At 32.7% G+C, this 26,598-nt stretch overlaps 2 protein-coding genes across 4 annotated transcripts; both read right to left on the bottom strand.

The window, feature by feature from the left end:
* Positions 1-2,548: 2,548 nt before the first annotated feature.
* Positions 2,549-10,034, bottom strand: LOC114425471 (polyvinylalcohol dehydrogenase-like). Of its 3 annotated transcripts, none has more exons than XM_028392403.1 (4): positions 9,695-10,034; positions 6,006-6,490; positions 4,129-4,726; positions 2,549-3,296 (listed from the first exon to the last, which is right to left on the bottom strand). In XM_028392403.1, the coding sequence occupies exons 1-4, from the start codon at positions 9,896-9,898 to the stop codon at positions 2,841-2,843; spliced, it is 1,743 nt and encodes a 580-aa protein (XP_028248204.1). In that variant the 5' UTR covers positions 9,899-10,034; the 3' UTR covers positions 2,549-2,840. The 3 variants fall into 3 exon arrangements, with proteins under 3 accessions (XP_028248204.1, XP_028248203.1, XP_028248205.1); XM_028392402.1 differs by having other exon boundaries at positions 9,689-10,034; XM_028392404.1 differs by lacking the exon at positions 9,695-10,034 and adding an exon at positions 6,844-7,044.
* Positions 10,035-12,415: 2,381 nt separating this feature from the next.
* On the bottom strand, positions 12,416-15,446 carry LOC114366955 (probable WRKY transcription factor 72). The gene is made up of 4 exons (XM_028324013.1): positions 15,321-15,446; positions 14,340-14,849; positions 13,929-14,042; positions 12,416-13,678 (listed from the first exon to the last, which is right to left on the bottom strand). Exons 1-4 carry the CDS (start codon positions 15,378-15,380, stop codon positions 12,737-12,739), a joined length of 1,626 nt encoding a protein of 541 aa, XP_028179814.1. The 5' UTR covers positions 15,381-15,446; the 3' UTR covers positions 12,416-12,736.
* Positions 15,447-26,598: the final 11,152 nt, after the last annotated feature.

The following is a 26,598-nucleotide window of genomic DNA, read 5'->3' on the forward strand; positions in this document are numbered from 1 at the left end:
AACATCTTGTTCCATTGACATGAATTGTGAGCATCATTGGTGCCTCCCCAAAATCAGCATCTGGGCTAGGACAAGGTGGACAATTAATACTAGGTATTGTTGACAAATTGAGGCATGAAACAAACCACACACCAAATCCTCCCAATGGGTGGTACCATTTGATACTTCCATCGTCCAAGTCAAGCGCCACAATTGAATCGGAGTGATTGTCTGACTCAACACACTCATCAGGATGAGTAGGTTGTGTCACATTATTCTCTCTTTCTTGACATTCAAGTATGTCAAAAGGGGCAGTATACAAGTTTCCAGTGGCAATGTATATATATGGTTCCTTGATGCATCAATGGGAGGGCTACTTCTCCACACAGCCGCTCCAGAATATTCTCCTTTTTGTCCATGATTATCAGGGATCATGTAGGTTTGCCACAAAATGCCACCAGCTTGAATGTTTAGCTTTGAGAAGCTTCCACCAAAGGTGCAACGTTCTTCAGGTGGGAGGCCTTCTTCTTGTGAAGATGTCCCAACATAATAAGCCCCAATGGAACTTCAGTGTAAAGAATATTTGCATTAATTACGTCATTCCAAGATGAATAACTTGATTAATTTCTGGATTTTAATACGATTAATAATGGAAAGCGTTTGTCTCTACTCCTTATTATCAGTTCTATTTGGATTATTTCTTACGTAAAATACCACTATTCTTCATTATTAATATATCAAACTAATAATTTAGAAACCTACAAGTTTTGGCATAATGGTTGAAAACTTTGGGTAATTTGTACAAAATCCTAAATTTAAAACTTGTTGTCGTACGACAAAAAGATAATAAACATGATAGTTGGATTGATAATTGAGGCTCCTAAATATACCAAATAACTAATATTTATAGAAATTAATTAATATGGCTGATCAGTTAAGTTAGCTAACCTGGTCGATAGATCCAATTAATTTTATACTTGATCTATATATCCAGGTTACGTCACTAACAACTTGACTACGAAGCCAGCAAGAACAAGTTGGTTCACCATTACATTCGATAAAAAAAATGCTAAATATCTGTTTAGCTTTAAAACCTATGATAATTTTTCGTTTTAATTTTTATAAACTTTTATTAGTTTGTAATTTCTGTATTTAAAAAAATGATATAATTTTATTAGTTAGTTAATTTTTGAATAATTCGTTATGCACTAGTAATACTTTTCTAGAAACCACATCCCAATAAATTAAATGTAATTCCACGATATCCAAAGAATCGTTATACGAAATTGTAAAGTACTTAAATAGTCATATAATGAAAAGTCAATGCTTTGCTTTTAGTTGACTTTTGTGCTTTCATCATTTAGAAATGTCAATTTTGATCATGGTAGGAATTATCATTTATATATAATAACTAAATCATTGTTCTCGTTTCTATATTTTATTCTATGGTTCTTCTAATTAAAAAGTAATACTTCAGGAAAAAAATTTAACAAGAAAAAAATATTATGTTTAAAACAATATTTTGGCGATGTGATATTTTAATTAAAAAAGAGAAATATACAAAAAATGAGTTCAAAATAATAGTTAAAAAACCCAGAAAGAAGTAAATGTAGAAGATTATTTAATTTATTTTTACTGGAAGGTTCATAACATTTCATTAATAATAATAGCAAGAATACAATCAAGAATGTTATTAAATATATGTGGTCTAACAAGCAATCTAAACTCCCGAGCTAGAGAGTGAATAACTAAATTTACTTGTCTAGCATATATTTATTAGGAGGAAAAAAGAGTGTTATATTGCAACAATTTTTAACATATTTTTCTTAAAATACTTATTATTGTTGTTTAAAGATATTAAAAGTTATAAAATAAAAAATATTTTTTTATACTATCATATATATACATATATTAAATTTATTAACTTTAATCATAATTATCTTTAAAATTATATTTAACATGATTTCTAATTATTGATAGGAGTGAAAATGAATTAAGTCCTTATCAGATAAATAAGTCAAACTGATGCTATATATTTTTAATTAAGATCAGAATCAGACTTAACAAAGATAACACATCCAACATATTTTTACTTTTATTGGCTAATAATGTAAAAACTTTTATATTTACAATAAATAATCATTAAACTAAAAAAATTAGATATTAGAAAACCTAGTTCAATGCATTTAATATAGAAGTCGATTAGGAAAAGAAATGAACAGCTGTCACCTGTAGAAATCGTGAGGATGTTGTTTATGTAAAGGCTAGCTACTTAATCATATATATATGCGAAGTCAACTTCGCCAATCTATTGGGTAGAATTAAATATGTCCAAACTTTGATAATCCCTGATCTACGGTTTTATGTGACTGCATATGTATTCGATCGGGGATTTTGTAGTATTTGGGGGAAGTGTTGACGATGTTAATCTTCTGTTAAACATGAGGGAAAAGTAACATAGTCTTTAATTGGCGTGACAATTTATAATTAGGGGAACATGGAAGTAGACAAGAGAATGGGATAGAGGATTTTGATCCACTGATACCATAATATTTACTACCCAGTAATATCATGTTTGAAGATAGCTAGCTATGTATAGTACAAATGCGAATTTAAATATTGAACAAGAGCACAAAAGCAATCCAAGTGATGATTGTAAGCCTTATTTACTATCTAAACATACAACAGCTAGTATATATTTCAGTAAGATTCAGACAAAATGTTACACAATATAAGTTGGTCCAGTACTCCAATTTCTTAATAATGCTTTCCATCTTATTCACAAAATAAAAGCCATAAAACATGATATAAATGATCATGATCTTGCTTCTCTATTTCTATCACTAACCATAGAACTTTCCTTAGACACAAAAAGCAAAAAGCGAAGTTCCTGCAGTGAAATTTCCAAGGTTTACTCCAATACCTATCTTATATCCATTTCCAAAATATATACACCCATTACTGACTGACATGCCACCATACACTGTCGATCCAGTCTCATAAGACCATTCAATTTTACCAGTCTTGCCGTTAATTGCGTAAATAGGCCCTTTTTGATTTGTGGATCCTGCAAAGACAACGCCGTTAGCTACAGTAACAGGACCATTAGCAGTGGCATTACTAGGGTTGGCTATGGACCACAAAATCTTGCCACTACTTGCTTCCATTGCTACCCACCCTCCACTGGTTGTAGTCTTGTTGGATGGTTTAAGAGTGAAGTTCTGGCCATCCGAATTAGCGATGTTGGTGTAGACCCTTTCTTTGTCAGTTGCTGCTCCCCAAGTTCCACCTCCTGCTAGCCCACCAGGCCCAGCTTCCTATACAAATGAAAGTTTTCAGTACACACGACATATTGCTGCATTATTCTAAAATGTAAAAGTAAGTTCTAGAGTTGGCTTTTCCATTAAAGTTTCTAGAAAACCATTATAGGCTAGAGCTGAGTAAATTGCTAAACTAATTCATCTGCTAAAAAAAACTTATGTGGATGTAATTGCTAGAAGCCAATGAGTGTATCAAGCCTATAAATAGTTCATATTGCTATATATACATGTGAATGGAGTGCCTGGGAAAGTTAGCAATAGCAACACATTCTTAAACCTCATTATTCCGCTCTTTTTGTTCTGTGTGTACATCTTGTACTGGAGCTTTTGTAATCCTTCTTAAACCTCATTAATACATACCTTTGCTTTCCAAAAAAAAATAAAAATTGCAACACATTCTCACACGACATATTTTTTTTATAATATTTTATGTACTATTGATAAGAATTTATTGAAAATGATAAAGTTTTGTAAATTCAACTTCTTATTTAATTAATAGCGGAGAATGTGTTAGAAATTAAGAATGTGTTATTAATGCTCTTTAAGAATTATATAGTTATTTCAAGGACTTTACTAATGGAAATGTATAAGATTTTTTCTAATTTCAATCATTATAAAACTATTACATTCCTAATATAAATTAAACTGCATTTTTTTAAAGCTATGATGACTCTACTATACATCTTTCTTTACTAATCACACGCTACACCCTGGTGTTATATTAAACTATCATGAAGAGTATAGCACAAAACAATGAACCCGCAAATGGATCTTGCTCCCAATATATTAGATATTGGGAAAATTATAATGATATTATTAAAACTGTTACCGTAGACCAGATGAGATTGCCGTTGTCGCGGTGCAAAGCCCAAGCAAAACCACTCTTTTGTACAGCAACAACAGTATCTTGTTTTGTTCCATTTACATCAATTGTGAGCATCATTGGTGCCTCCCCAAAATCAGCATCAGGGTTAGGACCAGGTGGACAATTAGGTGTTGACAAATTGTTGCATGAAAGGAACCACACATCATATCCTCCCAGTTGGCGGTACCATTTGATTTTTCCATCGTCCAAGTCAAGTGCAAGGATTGAATCAGAGTGATTGTCTGGTTCAACACACTCATCGGGGTGAGTGGGTTGTGTTACATTATTCTCTCTTTCTTGACATTCAAGTATGTCCAAAGGGGCAGAATACAAGTTTCCAGTGGCAATGTATATATGATTCCTTGATGCATCAATAGAAGGGCTACTTCCCCATACAGCTGCTCCAGCATATTCTCCTCTTTGTCCATGATTATCAGGCAGCATGAAGGTTTGCCACAAAATGACACCAGATTGAATATCTAGCTTTGAGAAGCTTCCCCGAAAGGTGCAACATTCTTCGGTAGTGAGTTCTTCTAGTGAAGATGCCCCAACATAATAAGCCCTGTATAAATGGAACTTCAGAGTAAACCATATTTGTACATTAATTTTTTTAAGGTGATTAATTTATGTGTGTATGTGGTTATACTTATATACCAAGATTTTAGCTGGTGAATATTCTACATATAGATGTTCATTTTTAATTTATATAATTTATAGTGAATTAATATTTGTCAATATATAAATTATTTAAATAGGTTCTATACTTGTAACCACAAACGATATAATTTTAATTCTTCAATTAATAAAGATCAAAGACATGATATATTTTTTTGTATTTATGAGATATTTACTAAAAGGCAATAAATTGTTTACAGAAATCCACTCACACTAAGGTTGCCTATTAGAATTGAAAAAAGAAGTAAACATAAAGGTGGCCATAGGGTTTTAGTGTAGCACAGTGGTGGCTTAAAGTAAAGGAAAAACGAAAGAAAAAAAGGCCAATATATGGTTTCAGAAATCCAATTTATTTTTAAATTGGTCAAAAAGATATGACTCAGTTTTTTTTTTTTGGCAGCAAGATGTTAAAATAACACGGGGTTATACTAATTAGCTTAAAAAAAATCCAATATACTTGCACGTGTTGCAAATTATCTGAATTAATTGATGCTAATTAACTTATGGCCTTACTATTTGAATGGAAAAAACTATTATTCGAATGAATAAATCGAGTCCCAACCAAATTGATTTATATTAGCATTCACCCACTATATATACGAGCATTCACACAAAGTATGTTGGCCTGGTATGTTTCTAGTCCCGAATGATTTTGATTTTTGTCTTTAAAAACTTTGCTTTATTTTTTAATCCCTCTAAAATTTGAAACAACTGTTTCTAGTCTTTGTAAAATTAACAAATTTTGTTTTTATTATTAAAAAGCATTGTTATTTCTTTTTCACCACCCTCTAAAGCCAAAAATATTACTTTAGTCCCCGATGAACTTTAATTAAACAAATAAATAATTGACTAAAATATGTTTTTGATTTCTAATAAATATTAAAATTTTGTGTTTGTTTTTTAATAATTTTCTTTTAGTTGTTATTAGTTTTTAAAAAAAGACTAATAAAAAATAAAAAAAATTATCATGAATTAAATATAAAATTAATTAATTTATTGAACCTAATTAAAAAAATATTAAGTAAAAAAAATATTTTATGAGAAAAAAAAATTATTTTATTAAAAAATAAATATAAAATTCAGATATTTATTAGATATTACCAGCATATTTTATTTTAGTGTATTTAACACGTTATACTAATTCAAGGTTAAAAGGAAATACTTACCCTTTGTAGTAAGTTCCAGACATGGTGACAACACTGGAGTTATGGCTGTCCAAAGGTGTCTGCCAAACTAAGTCTCCTGTTGATCTTTTCACAGCAATAACAACTGCAGGACCATATATTCCAAAAATCAGAAGGTCAACCTCTGCTATTGTTGGTGTTGCCCTAGCCACTGTCCAGTTAACACCTGCCACAAACCCCGTTGCACTTAGCCCCGTTAAATTCCCCAAGTTCTGCTTCCACACCAGCGACCCATCTTTTGCTCTTACTGCGAAAATATCCCCATTCCAACATGGAAAGTAGAGTGTGCCATCGAAAATAGCTGGAGTTGCAGTTATGTCTTTCCCAGCATAGAACTTCCACTTCAAACTTAGGTTCGAAACAGTTTCAACGCTGATCTTGTGCTCCATGCTGGCATATCTTCTGTTGTATATATTCCCACCATGGTTTAACCAATTTTCTGTCTTTTCTGTAGAGGTGAATATGTCCTAAAACCACTCAACAATTGTAAATTCAGTTTAGCACATAGGTAGTTAGTGGTCAAAATTAGGTTATGATTGGATAATTTTTCCTATAAATATCCTGAGCAAAGGAAAATACAGTGAATTTCTTCTCAAGTAATTAAAATCAACTTACGATCGATCGATCCACTCAGTTTTTTGTGATGTTAAATGAAAAAGAACTTTTATAAAGTTAAGTGTGAAAATTGCTTTTATCTTATACAGCAAATTTAATGTATTTTATCTTTTGATTCAGTTTTTTATAGGCATTTATAGAGAAGTTTATTTGAACAAAGAGTTAATATAGAAGGAAACAAATTAAAGTTAGTATGACAGCTTACATCAGAACCTTCGGATACTGAACTTGCTAGTAGGCATATTAGAATCATGGAAATAATAAAACAAGTAATTTGCTCGAATCGCGCCATGATGTTGGAAAGGTAGAGATGCACCACAGGTGTGTAATTGTAAGTTTGTAACGTTTAAGACTTTCAACTAGCGCTTTGATATATCAATATATATAGTTGTATGTATGAACGTATAATTATTATTTTATCACATGCTTCCGATAATAAATTTTAGAGAAATTCTAAAGATATACACAGGGAAATTTTACATGTATTGCATTACTTTTTACACACTAAAAGACGTCCAGGCTTCAAACAAATCAGGGATTATTAAATATGGAGATGTTTGCCGTGAAGTCTCGGCAAGGTAATTAATCGCTGTTGCTTACGAAGTTCAAAGTCAATTGATCTATATCTAAAAGAAAAAAGTCTAATGCTGAATGCCAAAAAAAAAGTTTATACATTTTTTAAGCATGTTCAACTTTTAAGAAGCTTACCCGGTCAATATATTATTTTTTCGACCTTTCTTCTTTGTCTAGTTTTGAACGGTATCCAAAGAATAGAAAATATCAAATCAAGTTGATTAATCTGAAAAACTTATTTTCCTGATTAGTTTAGTTTCTTTTTGTTCCTCTCCGTTTATATGCCTTCGGTTATTTTATTCTGCAAAAGACTTTTTTTTTTCATTCATCGATTATTTTTTTTTCCATTTCATCGTAGGGAAATTTCAAACATATACATTTAATTACAGGATGACCCTGGTTTTATTTAGCGTAGTTTATTGTCTCCAACTCAAACATGTCATTATTTATTATTCCAACAATTTTTTGGGTAAAAGAAAACTAAAATATAGCTTTGATTTTGATGAATGTACCCAAGAATGGGAAAATTTATGATCCTATAAAACTGGGGGCAGTGTCTATGGAGGCATGTCAATCAGCAAAGGGTGCATGTATGTGGGTCATGGATACTGTGTTGCGCTGGATCCTGCTTTGAGCTTAACCAGTGGAGCCACGCTCTTTGCTTTCTGTGTGGTGCCTAAGAACTTACGTGGTTAATGAGCGTGTGTTTGACTGTTTGCATTAGTTGTATTTTAAAAAATAATTATTTATTATTAGCCTTTCACAAAAACTTTTGGAAAATAACTCTGTTCAAAATAACGTGATTATCAAACACGTAAAAAATATAAAATGGATCCGTAAAACAGAAACTATTACTCTAGCTAGTTATAAATTTTCCTCTCTAGTGGGTTTAAAGTGATCATTTTAAATGTTTAAAAATGATCATTTTATAAATGATTGACAATTTAATATGATTACTATGCCCATTAAGTGTTTTTTCTTGAAAAATCATCAATGAAAAAGAGGAAATAGTTATTTTTACCTTGGCTTGATTGGCCCACAGTCGTCAGGATGTATTAGTTCTAGTGACTTCTTAGCACTTGAGTTTGACTCCTTTGAAAAACTTGTTCTAAATTGCTTATAAAGTAAACATCCTTCACAGAGTTCATCAGGGTGGTTGGTAGTTCTCTTACTATCTTCTCCTTTTATAGTAAACTTAAGCATAAAAAATTTAAGTGCTCAAATTGAAGATGCTATAGCCAGGAGGGATATATATCAAAAAATCCATTAGGGTCCCTCCCTCTAATGGTAAAGATTTCAGTAATATGCATGAAGTTTAATGTTCAAAACTTATTGATGTCATAGTATATTGAAGAAAGAGTGTTTTTTTTATAAAAAAAAATAGATGAGAAATTCTATTTATACCTGAATTGTACAAAGTATAAAGTGTTACATAAAGAAATAAGAGAAAATATAATATAGCATGTTATGAAAATTAAATTTATATAATATATTTAAAATCTTAAGTTTATTTAAGTTAAATCTATTTATTTTAAATTATTATAAAAATTACATGATGTATATTTATTTATTTCGACACATTCTTTCATTTGTCTAAATAATTAAATAGAGAGAAATGATTTTTTCTATTTTTTGTTTTTTAACTATATTCATCCAAATAATGAATCTTTTTCTTTTGTATTTCTTTCCTTTCTATTTTTTTTATCTCTCTCTTTATTTCACTTTTAATCCAATCAAAATCGTAAGGGAAGCTGTGTGTGAAATAATGTTTCCTTTCTTGTATCTTTCCCTCGAAGAAGTTCCTTAAATAGAAACTGATTTGTCTAGAAATTATTGTACTCTGATCAAACTGTCAAAATTGTCAATATGCAAAAAGAATGTTGAAAATGCGACAATATAAAACAAGAATAAATTGAGGATGTTAATTACTTTATACACATAACATCTAAACATTGAAATCACTTGTTCCATCCTGATTGTTTTAATTAAAAATGAAATCACTAAAAAATATTTTTAATTAGTATTTTTGGTCAGATATTATTTTTTTTATTAGGGTGAGGAAGCAAGAAATGAGAAAGATAGTTTTTAATATACCATAAGCACACAAAATCATGTATCTTTTAATGAATTTGTGAAAAGAAAAAAAAATATACTTGATATAAAATAAGGTATAGGTGATGTACAACGTTGAAATAGAAAAAAAAAATTCTTTGGTCGGTTTTCTGTATTTTGATTCAATCAATCACTTATTTTTTTACCTATTTTCATTCACCTTTTAAGTTCTATTTCCACCCATCTTATTCATTATTATTATTTTTTCTTTCTACCAAATAGACGACAAGTTTCTTAATTCGTGTATTGTGTAAAAAAGCAATTAGTATATAACCAAACACATAAGTTGTTGTGGGTGGTGAGAGTTTGAATACATAAATTAGATAAGAACCTAAGTTTGAATATAGATGTGAAGTAGTACGTACACTGACCCGATGTAATATGTCCCAGACAGTGATAAGTGCTGCAGGATGGTTATCCAAAGTGGTCTTCCTCACAAGCTCACCACTTGTTCTTTTGACAGCAATAACAACAGAAGGATCATAGACTCTAACAATCAATAAATCCCCAGCAACAGTGGGAGTTGTCCTTGACACAGTCCAATTTACATTGAGATCGAACAAAGCCAGTTGCATTTAGTCCTGTCAGATTCTGCAAGTCCTGCTTCCAAACAAGCGATCCATTGCCTTCTTTAACCGCATAGATGTTACCATTCCAGCTTGGAAAATAAAGGGTGCCATTATATATGGCTGATGTTGCAGTGATATCTTTGCCTGCATTGAATTTCCACTTCAAACGTAGGTTTGGTGCTGTTTCGGGGTTGATCTTACGCTCTTTGTAAGCATATCTTCGGTTGTACAAATCTCCACCCTGGTTTAACCAGTCTTGTGATTGTTGTCCAAGACCTAAAATCAAGAAATCAATGAAATAGAAACTTAGATTAATTTTAATTCATGATGAGTTCTCCTTGAAACTATATATACAATATTGGGAATTAACGACATAAAGAAAAATGAATATCATACATGTGGCCTTGCCACATGGACTACTACTGCATGAACACAAAACAACAATAAACAAAGAACTAAGCGCGTGTTGTATTTTTGGCTGTGGCTTGGAAATGGATCCTGAAGAGAGTGTGGCAACTAGCAAGATATATATATATATATATATATATATATATATGGAAAACTAAACGAGACTCGATTATTTGGGAAAGAAAAATGGCCCACGCATATGGATGAGGAAAGTCAGATCCCGAAATCGTTGACTTTGATTTTAACGTTTATTAAAATAATTGTAACATTATCTTCACGCATAGACAACTCTTTTTTCACAATTATTTATATTATTAGATTAAAAAAGAGATAAGAAGTTAGTAAAGAGAAATATTAAATTCGGCATGGGATATAAAATAAAGAGAAAAAATATATTATAAAAACTGTTTTACTTCCTGTTTTAAAAATAATTTCGTGGCATTTGGACTTTATTATCGGAATTAATTCATCTTTGTTTACTTTTCTTATCTGAAGAAACAAAATGTCATACGCAAGAAATGCAACTATATGGTATATGTAAAAGAAGTGGTTAAATTACTCAGTTGTAAGTTATACTAATACTAATTACCAAATAATTATATATTTATATATATGTAATGTAATTTTTGTATTCATCTATAATTGTTGAATTATAATTATGTATCATAATTATTTGTCAAATTTTATTAAAATTAAATAATTAAAAATATATAATCAAAGAGTTTTCATTTGTATATATTTTAAAAGTATGTGAATTTTTGATTTTTTTTTAATAATCAAAAGTGAATGCAATGAAAATTTAGTTCAAGATATATACTCTGAATAAAAAAATGGTTTAGAGAAGTGAAATATACAACCAGGGTCCAGGGGCAACGCGCGCTTACAAGTGTCTACCATCCAGGCTAATAACGAATCCAATGAAAACCTTTTTTTCAGCAATCCAATGAAAACCTCTCAACACATGACAAACTGGTCAATTTGGATGTATTATTAATATATAATATTATAAATATAATCTATATAAGCGTAGATTTTAAGATAAAGCTTTTAATAAAAAATATTAAATGATATAATATTTGGTGCAATTTATCAGGATAACAATGAATAGAATCTACTTATTGATTTCCAATTCAATCTTTTCTTTCTTTAGCTTTTGAGAAGTACAAGGCATTAACTGGTTTTGTCAATATTCCTTTTTTCTTCACGTAAACATCTATGACGGTGATACCTGCTAATCTCTACCAATATAAGACAATTTTCATGACGAAAACATCAGGTTTTGAAATTTCCTGATGTAGCTTGCAGAAAAATGTGATCTCTACCTAAAAAACTTAACTAACATAAACAATTATAATACTCGGTCCATGTTATTCATTTAAATTTATACATAATAAATATGTCTATTCCGTTTCTATCAAAGATGAATGATAGCATTCTGGCAAAATAAAAATAGGTAAAGGATTGTGGAGGAAATGAGGGAAAGTCACGAAGATGTTGCACGGTGAGAGAAATATACACCGTAAAATATGTTTTTAAACCTTGTACCCTTAATCCTAGTTTCAAATCAATCAATTTAGCCTCTATACTTAAAAAAAAAAAAAAAAAAAAGTGGATTTAGTCCCAATTTAATCCTTCAATCATCCATATATAAGGACTAAATACACTTTAGGCACTTGATATAGCATGCTACGTGTTGGTGTCTATGGTTGCATCGTAATAGAATAGTTTTCCATGGAGCTGTACCTGATATTTCTACTGCTCTTTCGCATACACAGCACATTTCTTGGATTTGGCTCAAACACCGGGGTCCTGCTTCTCCAGTACTTTCGTTTGCTAGTTGGTGTACTAACGTACCCTTTGGATACTTTGCTGGCCTCTTTATGATGTGCCAGTTTTGGGTTACTTTCTTCGGAGTATTTGTTCTGTTAGGATGGTTTATATCTGATATGTTTGGTGCAGATTTATGTTATAGGTAGAATCTGCATTTCGTTTTTGACATACTCTTCGTTGTATATTATGTGGTTGTCCCTGTTGGGTCACATTTCGTGGCCTTCTGTTATTAATAATATTTTCGATTGGTCTTTCAAAAATAAAAAAACTAAATTGAAAAAAAAATGAAAATAGGCATGCATGTATGCCTTGCAAACTGCGTTGTATAGTCCGTTGATTTTACAGCAATCTGAAGCATCAAATTTATAGTACTAGGCTTTTGTAGTAATTTCTGTAATAGATTGTCTATACTCTATAGACACTGAGCAGTTGCTCGAGTGTTACAAAAATGGAATTGAATAACTAGATTGTAGGGGGAGACAACATTAATTTATAGCTAGCTTAGCGGTTCTTTTTGTTCTAAATCTATTATTTGTGGGGTACTATATATTTTGACATGAAATAATAGGATCTTCAACCTTAGCCACGTCAAAGAGGAAGAGAAAGCTAATGATGTGTGTTCATTTCTGGAACATAATGGTTGAGCTGATTTGTGCCACTCTTGGAGAAAGAAAATGGCAATGGTGGTTGGAGAAAAATGAAGTTTCCTGCCTCGGAATTCTTAGAGGACAAACTTTTGAAGTAGCCTGTTAAGCACCCTTTCCCATTTTGGTTCAAGGGATTGGATGAAGCCAATTGAAGATGATCCCCAAGTTTTAAGTTCAACCCTGAACCAAGAACATTCTCTGCTCCTTCTTGGTTCCCACTGTTTGATCCAATCCCCACTATTGATGAAACTGCAGCAGCTATTACTGAACGAAGACTCGGGTCTGTGCTGATTGCTTTGGTTATTGTTTCTGCCAAAGCTTCTTTGAAAGGAGTTTGGTTTGTTATGCTTTGCTGGTAGAAATTTTCTTGGAAATATGGATTTCCCTTGATAACTGGCCTAGTGGGGATTTTGTCAATTATTGGTGGTGTTGTAGTGTCACCCCCCTTACTCCAAATGGAGGTTATGAAGTTATTATCTTGTGAACAGCTGAGACTAGCTGGAGAAAATTTTAAGTTTGAAATTGATGCCATTGTTGAAGGTAAACGATGCTGGAATTGAGTTAATGAGGAGGAATTAGAAGCTGAATAAGTCATGTCTAGAGTGATTGTTGGGAACATGTGTAGTGAAGCATGGTTTGGGGGTGAGAAAACTTGTTTGGTTCTTGATTCATCAAACTGGTGACTGAAACTCAGACCACTTTGTAGTGTGGTAGGAGCATTTCCAAAAGATGCAGAATTGTGGTTTGTTGGGTGGTGAGATGTTGAAGAACCTGACAACAGCATGGAAGCAGCAGCTGAAGTGGTTGAAGCCATGGCTGTGGCTGAAACTGGAAGAGGGTGGTTATGAGTTCCTTCATATGTGGTGATTAAGATGGACAAGTCCTCAGCACACCTTTGCACCTGAAGTCATTCATGTATTAAATTTTGGGTATTAATATTCAATAACAACTGCTTCAATTTCTATATACAACAATAATAATGCATATATACTAGTTTAACTTATATTCTATTTTTACACAGATATTCAATAGGAAATCACCAATTTACCATGTTATCTTATGATATGATGATAAAAAATATAAAAAAAATTTGATTCATAAAAATAATTTAAATTGATGACAAAGTATATAATTAAACTATACGTATATACCTGCCTCCTGACTGGGCAAGTTGGTGCAACTGTGCAACGATAGTATGCCCTTGGACAAGGATTCCTCTTTGCTATCTTCTGTCCATATTTCCTCCACTGGCATCCATCATTCATCTGTTTGAAAGGCATACCACTAGATATTAGACTATATATATATATATAATCCACTAAAATATCCTAAAATACAAAAATAAAAATATACATGCATGATTGGCTGTTTTCATAAATACTACTAAGAAAAATATTGCTTTGATTTCACTTTATTACTGTTTGCAAAACTTATTTTATGTACAATTTCTTATAAAAAAAAACAAAGCAATATTATTATAATTATTTATCAATAAAAAAAAGTAAAAACAAAACATTTTCTATAACGAAATTAAGATGTCATTGTTCTTCTTTGATACTAACCGTGGGAGTATCACATCTAGCTCTCACAGATACCCTGGCTCTCTTGGCTGGCATTTGATCTGACATGTCATCATTTGCATTTATCACTTTTGCTGATTGATTTGTTGACAATGTTACCTCTTCTTCCGCTTCCTTTGGTTGTTCGGAGCTGTTCATGGGACTAAAATCAGACACAACCTCCATTGACAAAAGGTGTTTGGAGTCTAATCCAAGTGTAAGGTTGGGTCCAACATCTTCTTTTAGTTTGTTGGAGTTTCCAATTCTTGCTTCCTTCTTAGGCACCATTGGACTCCTTCCAAGGCAAAGTGACACAAGCTCTTCAGTTTCATGATCATGGCAAGAAGAAGAATCAGCTAAACCTTTCTTTGAAACATCTTCGTGATGGATGTCAAAGAAACGGAGTTGAAGGGAGTGGTAGTCCTTTTCTACTCTTTCCAGCATCATCTTCAATCTCTCATTTTCTTCCTTCACCTCACCCATCTCAGTTTTAGCAGATTTGATTTTTTCTTCCTAGATTTCAAAACAGTAATAACAATAATCAGCTATTTAATTCCTGAAATTTTTACTCACTGACTCTAGCACAAGAAAATTATCTTTCAAAGACAACGAATAAGTTTAAATTATAGGAAAATTTTTTGTTTTATTTTTCACTCTTCCATATTCTTCATGCCAAACTACAGTGTGGTTTGTTCATACAATTCAATTATTGCTTGGTCTATTTAATATTTGCATTACATGAACAGAAATATTTCTATATTTTCATCAAATTCTGTAAATAAAAATTTAATTGATTGATTGATGTGATGTAAAGAAATCCTAAGATATATCACGCTGAAAAAAGTATTCAATTAAAGTTAGAAAGCTGTCTATATCTTGTTAATTAAAGATATATTCATGAATATAAGGTAGAGAAAATTATTCAGAAACAGTATGGGATGCACATGGAAAGAATTAAATGGGAAGGGCAAGGAGTACGTATACCTTTGTTACTCTCTTCTCTTCTATCTCTTCTGGACCACTAGGACCAGAAATTTTTGACATGGCCTCAATTATTACTATTTCTCTGGTAGATCAGAGCTCCCTCAATATCACACACACATATATATATACAACACATACCCTCTTATAGACCAATCAACTACGAGCTAGACACGGTATAAATATAATTAAACAAATACAAATCCCAGAGTTCTCTAGCTACCATTAAGCAGCCAGCCCCCTTCAAATGTCAACACCAAATTGGTAGTAAGATAATATTTGTAGGACTTATTATTATTATTACGGTTAAATTAATTATATGATCACCCAAATCTGAGTCATAAATGAGGTTGAAAATGAGAATTTTGGCACACAAGTTGTGCATTACTTAATTTGATGGTTGAAGCTTGGTACTCATGAGAGGACGTATGTCACATGGGGTATGTGGTCAAAGTTGCAACATGGAATAAACCAGTTATTAGCCCTGGCAGCGAGTGAGAGGACCTCTGAATCTTTGTCAATGGTGTAGACTGTAGCCTTATTACGCGGTCCACACGCTGCATGGTTGTTAACTATTGCTCTTCTGTCCACCTACTGTGCCATTGACCTGCTGCTTCCTGTGAATGCATTGTAACGATGGATAATAAAATATTTTATACTATCATCTGTGTACAAGTTGATTATACAATTAATAGTAGTTATTGTATTCATCTTTTCCATGTCCTTCCGAAATTGTTCAAATGTTTATTATTAGGAAATAAATAATTTGCTAGGTACAGTTATTGTATACTCTCTTTTTGTCCCAAAATAAATGTTATTTTAGGTTAGAATGTTTTGTACAAGAAAATCTTATAAATAGATAAAAAGAATAGTAATTCTATAAAATTAATCTTATTTAATAAATAAAATAAAATAATATTAATATTTGAAAAAAAAATAAAAATAACATTTATTAGGAATATTGATAAAAAAAAAATAATTACGTAAAAAAGTTAAATATTATATTTATTTTATGATAATTTTTTTCTCTTATTTTAGAACCGAGGGAATATGTTTAAGAGTTATTTCATCTAAATTGGATTAATATTTAGAATACATACACTATATAAATGGTAGGGTAATTGGTTTTTATAATAATTATTTTTAATTGATTAAAAAACTAAAAAACTTCTATAATGACATTATTGTAATGCATGCCTACAAAACTCTAATATTTATTATATCTATATTATATTCTAAAAATCTGTTACTATACTATATATTTAGGGACCATTTTACATTATTTCAGTTGTAGTTGATTGAATACCACTTCATTATTAGTATAAAAATAAATGGGAATTTAAAAATACTTATTATTTATGCCTCAAACAAAATGTTTTTTTTTTTGCTTAAAATGATTTTCCAATGTTAATTACTTACTTTCATATAAAAAAACCTTTTATTAATAAATGTAATTTATTGGGCATAAAATATGCTCATTCAAAGCCTGATCATACAATATGAAGAAATAACTTACCAAGTTTTCAAAGGTCGCGCAACAAACAAGGGGTCAGCACAATTGCTAAATTAAATTGAATTTTCGGTCCTTAATTACTGTCACGGTTACATTTGACTAACTTGATCCTTTTAGAACTACGAGTAGTCCCAAAGTGTGTGTCTCGGGATCTGAGTGTTGCGTATTACCCTTCAATATATTTAGATACCAAATGTCAGAAAATGACAGATATATACAGGTGATGTGATATAATAAAAGTAGGAAAAACATAAAGAAAACATCAAACTAAATTATTAAAATGTTGTCTGAAACATATTTAAAATAATTTAGATGAGATAGTTGGATTATAAAACATATAATGGTAATGTGATAATTAATTAATTAATCCATGGTGTGAATGCATACATTCGTACAGGAATGCATCGGTTAGCCATTAAGTAACGTACTTCAATGGGTTTTTTAAGGCTTGATTAGATTAAATAACTTAAATTACATTCCCCAATTCTAGTTGGCAACCAAACATAATTACACTAGTATAATATTTGTTACTGGCTTCAGGCATTGGGAGCTTGTGTGTGAAATTCCGAACTATGACAAAGGGTCATACATATTTTGACACCTTAATATTTCTACCATATAGGCATATATAGGATATTAAGGCGCCTCTTCGAGCTGTGTAGGTTCTTCAGATTGGAGGTCAAGTAATATTCACTTATGTATCAACTGTTTTACCATTTCCACTGTGCAGTTTTAATTTTTTATTTTATTTTATAGAATCGGTCTTGTTCAAACCCAACGGTCACCACTATTACTTGTCAAAGGGTTACCATGTACTATTGCACCTTTTCAACTACTCTAAGTAATTGTTAATTATTACCTTATAATAGGCCAAAAAGTAAGCCTAATCCCTCTGTTGCAAGACTTATTCGATGCTTGAACTTGATGCTGCAAAACTAACACAATCAATTAACTCTTATATAATGTTTATTGGACAAATTTAATTCCAAATAAATTTCGACTTTGAAACTGTTTTGGAAAAAATTTCACCATAAATTGTAGACTTTAACTTGATGCTGCTAAACATTTTTTTAAGAATGCAAAACTAACACGATCAACTAACTCTTATATAATATTTACTGGATAAATTCTATTTTTTGTTCTTCTAAATTTTTTAAACTCGAATTTAGTCTCCAAAAAAACTTTGTTCTACTTCAGTCCTTCAAAATAAAATAAAAACATTTTATTGTTCATCCAACATGCTAATTAACATCATTAGTGCCATTGCGTACATGGCAAATAGACATTCACGTTTAATGAGTCAATTAGTATTTTTTTTAACGAGGGATTGCCATATCATTAAATTGATATGCATAACCATTTTTAAAAGAACAAATTAGGAAACGCTTAATCACGAACTATGAACCCTAGAATTTTCAAACTACCTTTGTCAAAGAAGGTTGTCATGCAGGCGTGATCGCAGGTGTTTGGTGTAGCTCTAGCTAGTCTCGTTGTTGATCTCGTACAGAGGGAAATGAATAGTTCATCATCATGTTTTTGTGGAGGAGAGTAGCAGGTTGGAGATCTTCTACCTCTTCAACGCTTAATCACAAACTATGAACCCTAGAATTTTCAATTAGTAATGTTGACTGAATAATTATAAATCCTCCCACACTATCCTCTTATACAATTTTTCCTACTATCCTTGTATTTATTTTTTATTCAATACTTACTATTAGAGGTAATATGAGGATTTGTAAGATGATTTAGTAGGAGGATATAGCAGTACTCATGTTGATTATTTCAAATAGTGTGAGGATAGAGAATTTTGGAGATGTGGAAGCTAGGAGGTAAGTGATATGTTTCTCAGTTATAGGACTGAGAACCTCCTCAAGAATAGAAAGAGAAAGGAAATAGATTGTAAGTTATTTCATTCATGCCCATGGAAAGGACCTTCGTACAGCCTATATCCCCAAATCTTACAATGAAATCTAATGAAATCTCGTAATTGGAATTGCATAACAGAATTGAAAATACACTAGTGGCGTGGCCTTCTAGAAGCAAGCAAGAGAATCTTTATTTGAAGAGGATGTGGTCACGAAACTTGGCTGGTAAACGGGTAGCACGAGCAGGTCTCATATCAGGCCCAATAACCACATTCTCAGTGTTCCCAGTTGGCCCAGAAGCATCATTCACAGTTGGGCTTGTATCAATTGTATCAATACCATCCCCATCAAAACCAACCTTGTCCTCAAGGTTGTAAACAACTTGAATTTCACTCCAATTCTCCCAAGATGTATCATCTGGATGAAGACCATCCCATTGCACCAGAACCTACGAGACTTTGTTACCAGCATCATTGGTGACAATTCTTGAAGCCAAGAGAGCCAAAGGAGTGATGATGGGATGATTGTCTACAGAATTCTCAGGTAACTCAGTGACTGTGGGGGGAATGGAACCAACATATGGCTTCAAAAGTGAGCAATGAAACACATTATGGATTTTGGCATTTGAAGGGAGTTCTAATTTATAGGCCACAGGACCTAGCCGTTCTAAAACACGATAAGGACCATAATATCTTTTGTTGAGCTTGTTGTACTTACCCCCAGAAACAGATGACTGCCTATAAGGTTGAAGCTTCACATGGACCCATGAACCAACCTCATAAGAAACATCACGGCGCTTGCCATCAGCTATTGCTTTCATACGAGTCTGTGCCTTGGCTAAATTAACACGCAACAACTCCAAAACAGCCTCTCGGTCATTCAGTAATGCATCAGTAGCTGCCACACTTGACGCACCAGCAACATAAATAGGCAGGGAGGGAGGAGGCTTACCAAACACCACTTGAAAGGGTGTCATACCAGCAGAAGAATGAAAAGCAGTATTATAGTGGTATTCTGCCCAAGGTAGGTACTTGTGCCAAAGAGAGGGTTTATGATGAACAAATGCACGTAAATATTGCTCAATGGTGCGATTTGTTACCTCGGTTTGGCCGTCGGTTTGCGGATGATAAGAAGAGCTCATGCGAAGCAAAGTGCCACTGAATTTGAACAACTCGGTCCAAAACTTGCTAATGAAAATAGGATCCCGATCCGAAATGATGCTCTTAGGTAACCCATGGTGCTTGCAAACCAGATTGACAAAAAGTTCGGCCACTTTAAATGCCGTATAATTAGAAGGAAGGGCTCCTAAATGCACATATTTGGAAAAACGATCAACCACAACCAGCATAACAGTGAATCCCCCTGAATTGGGCAGTCCCGTGACAAAGTCCATGGAGATGTCCTCCCAAACATTGGAAGGAGTGGGCAATGGCTGCAAGAGACCCGCAGATTTGCTAGTGGAATACTTGGTTTGTTGACAGACCATGCACTTACCAACGAATTCCTTTATGTCCTTGCGCATTGATTCCCAACAAAAGTTAGCTGAGAGTCTTTTCAATGTCTTCACAACTCCAGCATGACCCCCTATGGGTGTTTCATGGAATTCCTTCAACAGCAACGGAATAAAACGTGATCCCGAAGGAATCCAAATTCTTCCTTTTTTAAGCAGCAGGCCATTAGACAAGGAAAACTCAGGAAGACTGGCTGGATCAGCAACTAATTGAGCACTATAATTCTGATACACCGAATCACTAGTGATGTCTTGGCGAAGTTCATCAATGAAAAGAAATTGGGGAATTGAAAGTAAGTTCAATTCTGCTGGTGGAAGCTCAAAGCATCGTGACAAGGCATCTGCCACTATATTTGTTTTTCCCGGTTTATACTGGATGTCATAATGGTAGCCTAACAATTTAGACAAATAATATTGCTGCTCGGGGGTCTGTATAACCTGAGTTAGCAGCTCTTTCAAGCTCCTATGATCTGTCTGAATCACAAAGTAATGGCCCAAGAGATATTGGCGCCAACGCTTGACTGCGCAAGTAATAGCGTGTAGTTCCCTGATGTATGTTGATGCCTTGGACAGACGTGGACAGAACATTTTGCTAAAATAAGCGATAGGATGGTCGCCCTGTAACAAGACAGCGCCCATAGCAAGACCAGAGGCGTCTGTTTGGACTATAAAAGGCTGCTCAAAATCAGGTAAAGACAGCACAGGGGCTGTTGCCAAGGCTTGCTTGAGTGCAACAAAAGCCTGTCGAGCCAACACACTCCATTCAAAAGCATTTTTCTTTAAAAGATCAGTGAGTGGGTGTGCTATATGAGCATAATTCTGGACAAACCGGCGATAGAACCCTGCCAAACCTAAGAAGCCACGCAGCCCCTTAACAGTCTTCGGTGCTGGCCAGTCGAGAACCCCCTGAATCTTGGAAGGATCTGGTGCTACAGTACCATTACAAACCACATGACCCAAGTACCCAATCTGAGATTGACCAAAAGAGCATTTAGAAGGCTTCAAGTGCAAATGATGAGCTTCCAATATAGAGAAAACCTTTGCCAAATGGTCTAAGTGAGCCTCTGGCGTAGAACTAAACACCAAGATGTCATCAAAGAACACAATTACCGTCTTACGCAGTAATGATCTGAAGATATCATTCATGGTTGCTTGAAACGTTGAAGGAGCGTTACAAAGACCGAATGGCATGACACAATATTCATAATGGCCGTCATGGGTGCGAAATGCGGTCTTGTGCACATCTTGAGGGGCAACACGGATCTGGTGGAATCCGGAAGTGAGGTCTAGTTTGGAAAAAATCCTCGCATGACCAAGTTCATCCAATAACTCGTCAATAGTGGGCAAAGGAAATCGGTCACGAACTGTGAGAGCATTCAAAGCACGATAGTCCACACACATACGCCAAGAACCATCTTTCTTCTTCAACAACAATATCGGTGAGGAGAATGGACTAGTGCTTGGTTGAATCCAACCGGAGCTAAGAAATTTGGCCACTTGGGTCTCTATTTCAAGCTTTTGTGAATGAGGGTAACGATAGGGACGGACGGATACAGGGGCAGTGTTTGGCAAGAGGGGTATGGTGTGGTCAGTAGGCCTTGATGGGGGTAAGGAGGTTGGTTCTGTGAATATATGTTGGTAACGGTCAATTAAGGTTTGTATTTGGGAGTCAATTGGGGTGGTCTCGGGTATTATTAGAGAGGGTTTGGGTGGGTGGTGGTCTGTATCTAGATAGGAAGGTGTTTGTTCTAGTATTTGGAGTGAGTAAAGGTGGGCTTCGGGTTCTAGACGGGCCATTTTTTGAAAGCAATGGAGGCTCACAGAGGGTGTTGGAGAAGCACCTTGCAACACAACACAAGAGTTGTTGTGGAAGAAAGTCATGGTTAGGGTGGTGTAATTCATCAAAATCGGACCCAATTGTTTCAACCATTGTGCTCCTAATACGATATCAGACCCACGCAAATCCAAGGAATACAAATCAAGCTGAAATGAATTATTCTGTATCAACATCGTCACATCATGGCATACCTTATCACAGAGAAGCTCTTGGCCACTACCCACCAGAACACGAAAAAGGGGAATGTCACTGCGATTCAACCCCAGGGTCAGAGCAAGCGAGTTTTTGATGAAGTTATGAGTGCTTCCTCCATCAACAAGCACATGAACCGAATGCGAACCTATCATTCCCACCACACGAAAAGTGTCCGCAGCATAAGAACCCGATAAAGCATGGAGACTTAATTGAGCGGCCTGAATTTCAGAATCACCCGGGTCCAAAAGATCAACTGCTTGCTCCAATTCACTTGTTAAAGGATCATCATCACTATTAGCAACCATCAAAAAAATACGAGCACCACATTTGTGTTGCCGTGACCATCGTTGGTCACAATTAAAACAGAGCCCCTTCTCACGACGCTCGTCCATCTCCGCACTAGATAGGTGACGGAATCGTGGCTTTGCCGCCGGTGTTGGTAAGAGGCCAGCGGTGTTCGTCGAAGGAGGTGTGGAATCGGAACCCCCTTTGATGAGTTCCTTCGTCGGAGTTGACGAAGAATGCCACACTTTTGAACGGGACATGCGAGTGATGTCTTGTAGCTTGTCTTCTTGCAACCGGGCTAATCCAGCTGCCTGAGAAATGGTGAGTGGTCTCTGTGTAAGCACCTCACGACGAATGTCCATGCGAAGGCCCGAGACGAAACAGCTGAGCAGATCTGCCTCTGATAGACCCTCCAAACGATTAGCAAGGGCTTCAAATTCGGTGAGGTAAGCTGTCACGGTGGAGGACTGAGTGAGCTTGAAAAGCTTCCCTCGAGGGTCATCGAACGCGGTAGGTGCAAAACGTGTCTCCAACGCCGTGAGAAACTGGTTCCACGACACGATTTGGCGGTTGCGATACATCCACTGGTACCACGCGAGAGCGGCGCCGTCAAGATAAAACGAAGCAATAGTGATTCTCTCCTCCTCAGGCGTCTGATGGTAGGTGAAGAATTGGGAGATCTTGAAGATCCATCCAGGAGCGTCGTCGCCGGAGAAGCGAGGAACATCCAATTTAAGCCGTGGACGGTAAGCTGATTCCGCGGTGGATCGTGTGGAAGAAGATGCGTTAGGGTCATCCAAACGTTTCCAGACAGCTTCCAAACGAGTGGAAATGGTGGCTAACTGACGAGCAAGCTCCTCGTTTGAGGGCGGCGGAGGAGCAGTGTGCCGTGGGGTAGTCATGGAGGGAGTGGCTCAATGAAAGCACCAATGATATGTTTCTCAGTTATAGGACTGAGAACCTCCTCAAGAATAGAAAGAGAAAGGAAATAGATTGTAAGTTATTTCATTCATGCCCATGGAAAGGACCTTCGTACAGCCTATATCCCCAAATCTTACAATGAAATCTAATGAAATCTCGTAATTGGAATTGCATAACAGAATTGAAAATACACTAGTGGCGTGGCCTTCTAGAAGCAAGCAAGAGAATCTTTATTTGAAGAGGATGTGGTCACGAAACTTGGCTGGTAAACGGGTAGCACGAGCAGGTCTCATATCAGGCCCAATAACCACATTCTCAGTGTTCCCAGTTGGCCCAGAAGCATCATTCACAGTTGGGCTTGTATCAATTGTATCAGTAAGTGTTAGTTTTTTTTTTCTGTTGGTGTGGGCGAAACTTGAAGACAACTCAGAGCTTTGTTTCTGCTAGCATGATGTTGCTATTTCTAATTTTTATCCCCTTATTTTTTAAAATTTATGATTTTAATCTTCCTAATTTTAATTGAGACATTTAATTCTCACTTTTAATAATTTTAGGATTTTAGTCTTTCATTTTTTAATTAAAATATTTAATCTTTCACTTTCAAAAAAACCTACAATTTTAATCTTTGTATCCAATTTTAAATATTAATCTATATACTTTATAAACATTAACCGATACATGTCTATTTATTATTCAAATAATAAATATTTTTTAAAATTATTTAATTGCTAACAAGTTTAATTTATTAGAAATAAAAAAAAAAGTTCACACTCAAATATGAAAATAAAAAGAGGAACTAAAATAATAGATTTAAAAAAAATTGGGAAAAAAATACCCCAATTAAAAAAATAAAGAGACTAAAATTGTGAATTTCTAAAAATAAGAACTAAATATCTCAATTAATAGAAAAACTAAAATCACAAATTTAAAAAAATAAGGAGACAAAAATTACATTTTAGAGTTTCTTTTATTGTTTAGAGATCCTCATGATAAATTCATATTTGATGAATTTATGTGCTTGGCTTCATTATTTAATAAAGAGAAAAGGAGTTATAAGAAGTTATAAAAACAACAGAAATATTACTATAATTTTACGTTATAGTATTAAATAAACACATACTTACAATAAATTAATATATTCAGTTGCATATATTTTAATAAATTGATAAATAAAGCAATACACGCGCGCGCGCGCACACACACACACATATATATATATATATATATATATATATATATATATATATATATATATATATATATATATATATATATATATAATTTATATCATCAATTATTATTTTAAGTAAACTAGTATGAATTATACTACATTTAATTATATATCTAAAAATATTGATTTTTAATTATTATTTTCATAGAATATATTTTAACGTAATCAAATTAAAAAATAATATATATATATATAACTAAAATAGAATAAAACAAATATTTAAAATATATTTGAAAATCTTTTAAAAAAAACTAACGGTAATATTAAATTAAATGAACTAAACTTTATATTTTGATATAAGAGGAAAATAACAATATAATACTCGCATCTCTAGGGGAGAGTAATGTAATTTATTATATATTTTAACTTATGAGAAGAGAGAACAATATAATAGTCTCATCTAGATGGGAGTGTAATATACTTTAACAGTATTAAATTAAATAGATTAAACTTTCTATTTTAATATTAGTCCATTTGCCTGTGTCTTGAGCAGGACCTTTTATATTGAATGTAAATACAAGAAGGAAAAAAATAGAGATAATGAGTACAAAAAATATGTAAAAATTGTTAATATTTATTGGATATATATAATACTCAAGAACAAAAAACACGCGATTAAATATGTAATAGAACACAAAATGAGCCGTAATTAAGTTAAGCATTACATCAACATATTTAAAATAAATGAGTAATTCTTTATTTTATTTTTTCTAATAATAAGATATTCTCACAATTAAAATCATGAAATTAATTATTCAAAAAAAATATCGGTTAAGGATAAACTTATCTCCTTAAATGTATTGCTCTATTCACATATATACATAATCATAATCATGTGTCAAATCTCACATGTGGTTAAAAGGACACAACTTACTTGTACCATACCATATGAGTAGTAAATATTTTTATTAGTGCTTAAAAGGACAAAAGCTACTTGTCCACTTTTACCACACCATATGGGTAGTAGATATTTTTATTAGTACTTTAATATTTAAAGTTTGCGCATTTAAAATATTGCAACATATATTAGATTAATAACTTTTCAAATATAATTTTAAATATTTTTATTAGTATTATAATATTTAAAATATTTTTAATGTCAACAGTCAAGGTCAAGCATTTTTTGAAAAATGTCAAATACAATTTTTTGAAGACTTTTCAATTATTGAATTTCATTATCACTAAATAGTTTAATGCTAAAAATAGAATATACTCCATTTGAAGATAGTAAGTATTTCATATGTTCCAAAATAAGTGTGATTCTTAGGTTGTTTTTACATAAATTAAGAAAAGTTAATAAATAAATAAAAAGTATTGATAGTTTTATAAAACTAATTTTATTAAATAGATGAAAGATAATAATATCAATATTATATCAAAAACTAAAGTGATATTTATTAAAAGTATGAATAAAAAATAATTAATATTACATTAAAAATAGATATTTATTTTGAAATTATTTTTTTCTCGAATGCAACTCTTTATCTTGGATATTATTACCTATCATAATGAAGACTTTTCAATGATTCATCAAACAATAAAGTGTAATTACCAAAAATATTCATCCATTTGAAAAAAAATACATTAAATGATTGCTAAAAATAAAATACATTAATTCTAATAATAAATACTTTTAAATAACCCATTAAATTAAACAATAAATTTTAGATTGGAAAAAAATATTCAAACAATACTATTTTGTTTTGTTTTAAACAATAAAAATATTTTATTTTATTTTTCATATAATATTAATATTTAAAAATTAAAAATATTAAATGTAATAAATGAATGAACATATTCAAAAGAAATTTAATTGTAAAAATAATTTTCTGTTTTGACTTTTGTTATTTTTAATAACTAACACAATAAATGTAAATAAATAAATGTATCATGATTAATAAATATGAAGACTTTTCAATGATTC

Source organism: Glycine soja, chromosome 9, assembly GCF_004193775.1.
Source record: "Glycine soja cultivar W05 chromosome 9, ASM419377v2, whole genome shotgun sequence".
NCBI classification, from domain to species: Eukaryota; Viridiplantae; Streptophyta; class Magnoliopsida; order Fabales; family Fabaceae; genus Glycine; species Glycine soja.